General features: G+C 26.6%; 1 protein-coding gene across 1 annotated transcript; it reads right to left on the bottom strand.

The window, feature by feature from the left end:
* Positions 1 to 1,761: 1,761 nt before the first annotated feature.
* On the bottom strand, positions 1,762 to 7,730 carry LOC135931599 (uncharacterized). Its single transcript, XM_065468834.1, has 6 exons — positions 7,627 to 7,730; positions 4,944 to 5,141; positions 4,150 to 4,329; positions 3,886 to 3,930; positions 2,705 to 2,734; positions 1,762 to 2,025 (listed from the first exon to the last, which is right to left on the bottom strand). Exons 1-6 carry the CDS (start codon positions 7,691 to 7,693, stop codon positions 1,979 to 1,981), a joined length of 567 nt encoding a protein of 188 aa, XP_065324906.1. The 5' UTR covers positions 7,694 to 7,730; the 3' UTR covers positions 1,762 to 1,978.
* Positions 7,731 to 9,768: the final 2,038 nt, after the last annotated feature.

Below are 9,768 nucleotides of genomic sequence, written 5' to 3'. Positions count from 1 at the left end.
TATTGTCTTCAACTAACATTTCTTCTTCATCTAATTCAGATTGTGTATCATGATCACTATCATATATAAAATCTTCATTTCACCATTAATTATATTGCCATAATCACCTCAAATAAAATGATATTACATCTTAAATAATTATATATTTAGTTTCAGAATCTGCAAAAATCATTATAAATGATAAAAATAATTTGAGAAATGAGTCAGCTAGTGAAAAATAAAAATAAAATAACTCCTACAGAGATATTTACGTTCTTTCATATATCTCATTCAAAATATAAGATATTTAAATTTTGTTTTTAAAATTTTATAATTAGTATTATAATTTTAAAAATTTTTAAAAAAAAAATTCTTAAAAAATTAAAAATTACTCTGGGGGGGGGGGGGGGGGGGGTCTCACAAACCTCAATCAGTCACAAAATGCTTATATCTTAAAAACTACTCAAACAAAATATATGAAATTTGATATAATTTCTAAGATACATCTGATGAAGCTACTGAAGAACTCAGATCATAATATTTAAACGTTTTTATGTAATATCATTTCCAGCATGCCTGGAGTTTCATATACCCCACCAAAGTATTGAAGAGATATTTTTTTTTCAGCAAGAATAACCGTAATAATAATATTATTTTTGTATGATTACAATATTAGGTACAGATTGAACTTTTAATTTTAACTGTTTAAATAGAATGTGTTGAGGTAATTTTTAATTAATAGTAAAGACCCAAACCATTACGAATATTGTAGGTTTGGTTCTTTAAAACCCATTTAAATCTTTTTGCATACAAGCATATTAGAATTATATATAGGAAACCCCATTTTTTTAAATTTAACACAATTTTCTAAAAAACTTGGCCTGGGCAATTAAATAATTTTAAGATTCACTTTTACCAAATTATATCTATTAAGAAGAATATATTTGTTGGCTGAGAATACATCTAATTAATTTGTATAGCTGGCACAAAATAAAGTGTCTAAAAAATTACTACTAATCAGTCAAAACCCAAAGGAGTGAGGGCAAGGGGAAATTCCTCCTCCCTTTAGAAATATATTACATTGTTGCAATATCATTTTAAGCTAATAAAAAATATTCTTAGTCCCCTGCCCCCCAAAATTGTATGAATGTATTTTAAACAATAATGATGAAAGAATGTAAAAAAACTAAAACTAATGACTATAATTGATATTTTTGGAAAGAATCATTTATATATTAAATAGACACTCTTGTAGTAAATTAGAAATTACATTTATAATTGAATGATTTTACATATATATTTTAATATTAATGTAATAAAAAAAGTATGTGTATAATGTAATATACTATGAATTACTTTATTCATTAATTATTTATGTTTAATAATGATTTTATAGGTATGTTTAATACAATATAATATCTGGTTAAGCTATAGCTACCTAAAATTTATGGAGATGTTATCATTATTTTTTTGTATATAGCTTTTTCCTTAATTGCATTTTGACTGCTGTTATGTATTATGAATAAAATGAGAGAATCAGTATAACAATTTTAAAAATTGGTAACCAACTCGTACATTTGAAATATAATATTATTACAATCAATGATGATTTGCAAATTTATTTATGTTTGCTTCTAAAGATTAACATAAATTGAAAATCAAAAAAAATACTAGGATATTGTTTACAATCCAATCTGATAAATGCTGCATAACATATAATTTTAATTTATAAATTTCTGTTTGAATAGGATTACATTGAAATCAAAGGATAATATGGGAGATTTTGAGTGTATATTAAAGATTAACCTATGGAAAACTGTTGAAGAATTACCTGATAAAAAGTATGATTACATCAGGGAAATAGTGGTTGTGATAAGCGTTAGGCCTCAGGAAATAACTGAATACCAAGAAGGATTTTAGAATGATTACATCGTTTCCCGAAATGGCTTAAGATAGAATTGAATAGAGAAGAATACGAATAATATTTTTATTGTTACAGTTATAAATATTCATATTGGTATTCATAATCAGGATTTGTTTCAGAGCCTTTTAAATAAAAATTATAATCAATATAAACAAAAAGAATAAGGAACTTCCTTTCCTTTCTCTTCTTTTCTTTTCCTTTCTTTCTTTCTTTTCTTTTCCTTTCTTTCTTTCTTTCTTTCTTTCTTTCTTTCTTTCTTTCTTTCTTTCTTTCTTTCTTTCTTTCTTTCTTTCTTTCGATAAAGTAACTATATACCAGTATAAAATTTTCATAATGTTTTACCAAAATACATATTGACAAGAATTTAACAATCTAGGCATAGATGTAGCCTAAATTTTATTTATTTATTATTTTATTTTAATTTTTTTTTTGGGGGGGGGGGGAAGGGGGTAATAATATTTGATGGGGTTTTAGACCCCATTAATTTGAGTGTTTTGGACGTGTTACCATTTTAAAAAATAGATTTAACTTTTTTGTAAATACAGTATTTTTCTTTTAAAATATTGTTTATAATATATTCATTCTGGGGCAAGAGAGGGGGGGGGTGTATAAGGCGGCAAATTTTATTGGCTTAATATTAATTGGAAAAACGCAAATTTACCAAGGAGAAGGAAAGGTCCCAACACCCCTCCACCTTGGCTACACCTATGTCTTGATGAAAATTTAATAGTTACCTTTCAATATGTTTTAAAATTTTTTTAGAAGTTTTAAATTAAATTTATATTCGCATATAAATATTACCAGTTATGTATTCGTATTCACCAGCAACAGCTAAAAAATTTGTTATAATAGATCAAAATATAATTGTTAAAAAAGTTTTATTTTGAGACTCAATATCTAGCTTGCACTCGTTGGTAAATAACTCAAGACTAAAATATCAGTTGAACTTGGTTATAATAAAAAGAGTTTGCATATGGGCCAAGGCTTGATGCGGGTATAGTATAGATATGATATAGGCAATATCATAATTTAAATCAAACTTATTTGTTTCTGTTTTCCTTCTTGATTCCTATAAATTCCATATGAGATAGGGTTAGCCTTTTACTTAAAATAAAAACATAATACAGCTTCTAAAATATTTTCACTTGGGACTATTTACCAACCAGGAATTCTGTACGATTTAGCCTTAATTAAGCATTTAATTTTTACAATACAAAAACTAGATATCAGCAACAGGCATGTTAAAAAAATGAATGGACGGGCTGCTACAAATATTTCCAAAATCTACATGGCGAGTAAAGCATTGATTTTATGAGTATAAATAAAAATGAATTAAGAGCTAAAACAAATAATCAAAATATTTTTAAACATTTAACGAGTAGATAAGCTAAAAACAAAAGGTTCAAATAAATAGGCGGGCATGCTAATTATTATAGGTTATGAGCGGACGGGTTAAAAAAAATTTTTAAACTGTGGATAGAATGACAGGTTAATATGACTTTGTTAAAAAAAATATTAACAGATAGCTAGTTACATAAGTAATTATTTATACCCATATCTAAGTACATTTGTGAAAAATGTAACTAACTAATTACTTTCAAGTGTTTTAAATGTAATTTATCATTGTTTAAAATGCCACTCTAAAAGAATTTATTATCAACTCAAACTCACTTATTTTATTTATGACTATTTATAACTAAAAGAGTTATATATAAGGTGTATATTTCCAATAAAATAGATTGATGGCTTATATTATTACGTATTAATCATAAAAGTATTATATAACCTTGGAAAAATCTGAATTTAATATGAAACTTAAAAAAATTATGGAGAGGAAGAGAAAAATAATAACCGGTGTTTAAAATGCTTGTATGGTTAAAAGTTAAAAGTGAGAATTTTATCTCTTAACAAAGCGTGTTTTAATTGTGGAATTAATGAAGTGGGCCAGGAACAGACTAACAAATATATTAATGTAAACTTACTTTCATACTCGTATTCGGGTAGATACTCGTATTCATAATCCGAACCTAAATTAATAAATGCATGTATTTATTTTTATATTTTAGAAAACCATGGAAATTATCCAAAAATCTAAAGGCTATTTACAATCTTATTTCAAAAAAATTTTTTTTGAATAACTATTTTATTTTTAAATTCCAAATATTTTGTTTACTTTTTTTCCTAGATTCTTTTCAAAACATTATTATTATATTATTGGAATTTATTTTAATATAGTAAATATATACTAGGGGTTGGTTTCGGTTTTCCCGGGATTGCTTCGTATTCATAAGTATATTCGTAATCCGATATGGTATTCGTTTTAGTTGGGGAATATCTTTGCACTGGCGCATTTTTTATTATTTGATCATTGGATTTGGTTATTTTCTTGTCATCGGTTAGAGGAGATTTTTTACTGGGAATTGGATCTTTTGGTTGAGATTTATTTTTATTTTTTTAAGTTTATATAAAATTTAATTTTTTTTAAGCCTAAAATTTTTGACAAGCTTAAACTAATTCAGAATTTAAATATTAGTTAAATTTTTTTTATAAAAAAATATACATATGGAGTTCAGGTTACTATGTAGAGGTAAAAAGAAGCCAAATCAGGGGCCCTTGGCTAAATAAAATTGTTGTGAGACCCGATTTGAGCTCTCCCGCGCCACATAGGTTGTCTTTTTTGCCTCTATTACTACGTTTCACTTATCATAATTTAATGATAAAGATTACGCTTAAAAGATTTAATTAGATATTAGATCGGTTATATATATATAATCAGGCTTCTTTTTCATACCTTTGACGAAATCATTTAATTATTATACTATTAACTACTCAGTATACTTTCGTAAAAAAAATGTGATGATACAACAAATGGCTTAAATTTAAAAAAACTATTAAATCAAAATTAATAAAATGTTGGATATACTTACTATATTTTAAGTATATAATATATATTGAAGATTTGAGATTATAATAAAGTCTATAGGTCCCGCACTAGGATTATATAAATATTTTTTATAAAATTAATCCTGTTAGTATTAACCTTTAGCATTTCTTAGCGCAGCGGTCAATGTTTCAAGATCGGGTGCACTTTCTAAGGGTTTGTTGGCAATAACCTTAGGTGTTGGCTTTGGGATAATTTTAGTCGTCTCGTTAGATATTTCAGAAAAATCGCCATTTTTTACAACTGTTTTAGGGTTTTTAGGTAAAGGTGGAGGAACCTTAGCATTTTTTTTCTTTCCTTAAATATATATTCATTAATTAAATTGTAATAAAATTTACTTATTTTCACTATCATCTGAATAACCTAAAAAAAATGATTGTTTATAATCTACAAATTTTAAATCTTTTAATGTTAAATGTTTTTAGATAGAATTATTTTATCAATTAAGCAATGATTATTAAACTGATTAAAATGGTAAATATCTTCATAAATTTTAAAATTAGCGCTTCTAATTGTTGAGAATTAATGGAGCTGACGTATTTTTCAAAAATAACAGAGGATAAAGAATTGTCATAAATTTTTGATTTATAATATGATTTTAGATGAGTACCTCCTTTCATCCATTATAAATTCTAGCTATACAGGTGAGTTTGAGGAACATGTCTAGATTCATTAATATTAATATACAGGTGGTATCATTTGTAAATTAACTAGGATTAGATTTTAATCTAATGTTTCGTCACTTATATATTATGAATGAACAATATTGTAACTATTATCCGACTACTTCTTTAAATGCGATTGAGCGTCAGTTTTCACGAGTTATTTGGAAATTAACATATAAATAAAGGGTCTAAATTTCAATTTTTCCCAAGCTTAAGCTCGGTAATAAAAATTAGCATCGTTCGTGGGCCAAATTTTATAAATTAAAATTAGAAATTATGTTTCACTCAAAATATCAATTTTATTCTCTGTTTTAGTGCTTTGCATTCAAACAATAACTAATAATTTAATGAAATTTATCTCTATATTCTATTGTTACAAATTTTGCCCATTCCATATTTTTTTTAAAATTTATTCTAAATTTTATTGTTGTAAACGTACGCGTTCAAGTTCGTTTTTCTGAAAAAAATGATGAACGGCATTCCTTTTATTTTTGACAAACTTTGAACGTGAACGCGTTCCTTTTTTATGACGAATGCGTTCGAATTTAACGTTCGTTCAATTTTAAAAACAATTTTTATTTTTATTTATATGAAAAATTTAATATTAATCCGAATTTTTTAAGAAAAATGTCTTTTATTTTATAATCAACTGTTTTTCTTTTTCACATTTCAATTTTTTTAATACGCAATTATTATAAATTATTCATTTGAATATTATTGTTATATTTTAATTTAATAGACTAGCATAAGCATGGATATTATTATTTCATCATCATCATCATCTGATTCTGAAAATTCAAAACCAGATGAAATCATCATGGCCCAAATATGATAAATATTTTACAGTAATATTCTATATAAGGAACTAATTTAATACGTAACAAATATAAAATGTGCCCAAAAAGTATTATATCAGTTTCAAAATCTTCAAGTTCCAATTTAAAACGACATTTGATTGTAATATTAATTATTTTATTTTATATAACATAATATAACTAATTAAAATCATTAAATTTGAAGAAAAAAGGCATTTAAGCTATTTGAGCCCAATAGTAACTATAGTTATTTTAAATTTAAAAAAAAATTAGTGGCCTAAAATATGGTCAACCATTGATAAACGCTGTATTAAATGGGATTAATAAACTGTATAAAACCTATCACTATCAAATTAACATATATTTTATTTTTTTTAAAGATATGGTACATATATATGAAGATCAATATGTTTTTCTGCAATTATATATCCAGTCCAGTATTCAAGCCTCAATGGCCATGAATAAAACTTACACAGAACGAACCTATAAAAAATAAACTTATAGTGTTTTTGAAAAAATGCATTAAAACCCTAGAAATGATAATGTAAGAACTGTTAATTTATAGATATCCTTTTTTTGACGAGGAAGTAGAGGATAGATTGGAGGAGGATAACTTATCTCAATTTTTTGAAGCAAAGGACAAAACAATAAATGATTTCAATAAAATCCCCAAGTTAAAAGAGTTTTATTAAATATAATACAGCAAATCTCTCATCTGTCCCTGTAGAGCGCGTTTTTAATAGCTAATGTCGTATTAACTGCCAAGCGTTAACAATTTTTATTAAAAATTAATAAGAAAAATTTTTATAAATAAAAATATCCTTTTATTCGCTATATTATAGCTATATTATATTGTATTTATAATATATTATCAGAATAGAACTATATTATTTTTTAACATAGATAATATATTGTGTTAAAAAATATAAGACATTTATTTATAATAAATTTAATTTAAAAAAAAATTTATCATTTAATTTTGAACAAACGTGAACGAGTTCCTTTTTTTTAAAAGTGAACGTGAACGTGTTAGATATTTTTAGAAATGTTTACAGCCACTAAAATTACATTATTCACTGTCAAAAAGGTAGGAGTAGGAAATTTAACATGTTTTTCGAGCCCGTGACCGGGCCTATGTTTTATAGATGGTGTTACGCCCGCCGCCTCAGATGACTCTAATAGAATTTTTAGAAGTTTAATTATAGGTTCCCAAATGGAGAGCATCTTTGTTAGGGCGGGCAGCCACATAATATCACGTATGAGGGAGGGTTGAAAAAGAATTGAAAATAAATTTTTTGAAACCTTTACAACAAACTCCGAACGCGCCTTTGAATGGAGATCCCACGCACATAACAATTAAGGACAACATTTATACAGCTGCGGAATCTAAACTTTCCATAAAGAAATCATCCTTTTTCCCCTTTCTAGTAATCAAGTATGATGGTTGACTAATTTTTGTGAAAGAATAAATAAAATTTTATTGTATTACACGCTGTCAAGACGCAAGTATTGTTTTTGTTATTATACTTTGAAGTGACAATCAAGGAATTTATGTCGAGAGTTATAGAAAGCATTAGGTTTAAAAAAAAGAAACAGATTATTCCCAAAAATGCTTACGTTTTAACTATGTCAAAGCAACGTAACGTAAAAAGCAAATTAATTTATTATACATAACAAAAAAATATTTTTAACAAAAACAAGAATATATTAAAATATAAATATGATTTTTACGTCGAATTTTAAACTACCGCAATTCTTTAACTTCGATTAAGTTTTATAACAATGCAAGAAGAAAGCGATATGTTTATCTATCCATTACTCACTTAAATAATAAGGTCAATAAAATTCATCAATTTACCTACCGACTAATTTTAGAGTAATTTAATAATAAAAACTTACTCTGATCCCATACTGATGTAATCCTCTGTTTCGGCAAAAGCAGTGCTATAACAACTTCTCGCGCTTTCCCGCAAAAATTATTTTGGGGGTTTCTTCCAATAGGAAAGTATATAAAATGCTTTTGATGATAATATAATTTTTATATTCGTCAATTTTAATGTATTTGAGGTGCATCGCTCAGGAGGTGTGATACGCCTCGCTGGGCATTTTAAAGCAAGCAAATAATAAGTAAAATTTATAATGACCGTGCGATACGATGAAATGAATAACATCGTCATAGATTATAATTTTTACCTATTATTTACTTACTTTTGAAAAATATCCAGCGATGTTCGCTTACTATTAATGAGGCCTAACCCATCGCCGAGAATTATTGTTAACTGTGAATGCAGAGTAGTATATTTATTCAAATAAAGAAACAATTGAAGGGGGGAAAACATAATAATTACACTTTTTTTAGAATGCAATTACCTCCCAAACATATAATAAGTTCTATTTCCTAGATAGACCTTTCGGTTAGTTCAAAATATTATATTTTCCTGCTTCATAAACTGACACTACTATTTCTATAACCTCTGGTCTTTCATGTGGAATCACTGCATCATCTTTAACTTATAAACATACTTTAGCAACATTCCTTTGGACTCAACGATATTTAAGTAAAAACCTGCTCCAAATGCGTAGATAAGATTTTAGGGGGTATAACATATTAGTTTTATTGGAGATTTTTAAGTCAAAAATTGTAGGCATTTAGCTATGTTACATTTTTTAAAAAACAATTTTGGTTTATCCCATTTTTTCTAAATGAATTATAATCATTTTTTATGAAAAATTGTTAAATTATACCTGTTTTTCCTTCAAAATACTGTTTAAAGAAAGTAAAGGGAGAGAGGGAGGGAGGGAAGGAAGTAAGTAAGGAAGTGATATATTGTAATCATTTTTATGAGAGAGGGGTTGGGGATCAGTATGAAATTTCTTTATTCACTTAAAATGATATTCATTTTCCACCTTATCTCGTTATTAAAGGTTGTGAAATTTAAATTCTCTCCTTTTAGAATATAAGCCACTATTTTGAATTTATCTAGCATAGCGTTTTCACTTTAATGTCCATATCCGGTCTTATCCAATCCAAAATAATTTTTAATTGTCTTCTAAGCATAACCTTAGCAGGAAATCTTTGCGTAGAGTTATGTTGTTCCATTTGATAGGCACTAAGTGCAAAATTTTATTCCGGATGCGAAATTGAACATCGCTGTGTAATATTAACTTTTCAAAGTTCGTATTGGCCGATCAGATAATCTATGATGGATGATATGATGTCGACCGTATACGAAGTATGTTGTTTAATATACAGTAACCATAGAATTCCTCATATATAAACTGTGGTCCGTTATATGACAAATGTTTAATCATCGCCTCATTTGTTGTATTCTGTATCAAACACTAGCTATTTCGAATGGAATCCATCTCAATTGGCCATAATCTCGGCCAATCATTCCATTAATGATATCACGATCGACAGATAACTATTCTTATCGATTGTAA

This window comes from Gordionus sp. m RMFG-2023, chromosome 1 (genome assembly GCF_954871325.1).
Source record: "Gordionus sp. m RMFG-2023 chromosome 1, tfGorSpeb1-WG-v2, whole genome shotgun sequence".
Taxonomy (NCBI): domain Eukaryota; kingdom Metazoa; phylum Nematomorpha; class Gordioida; order Chordodea; family Parachordodidae; genus Gordionus; species Gordionus sp. m RMFG-2023.
Note: the sequence above shows the minus strand (reverse complement) of the source record. Positions and strands in the feature narration are given on the sequence as shown.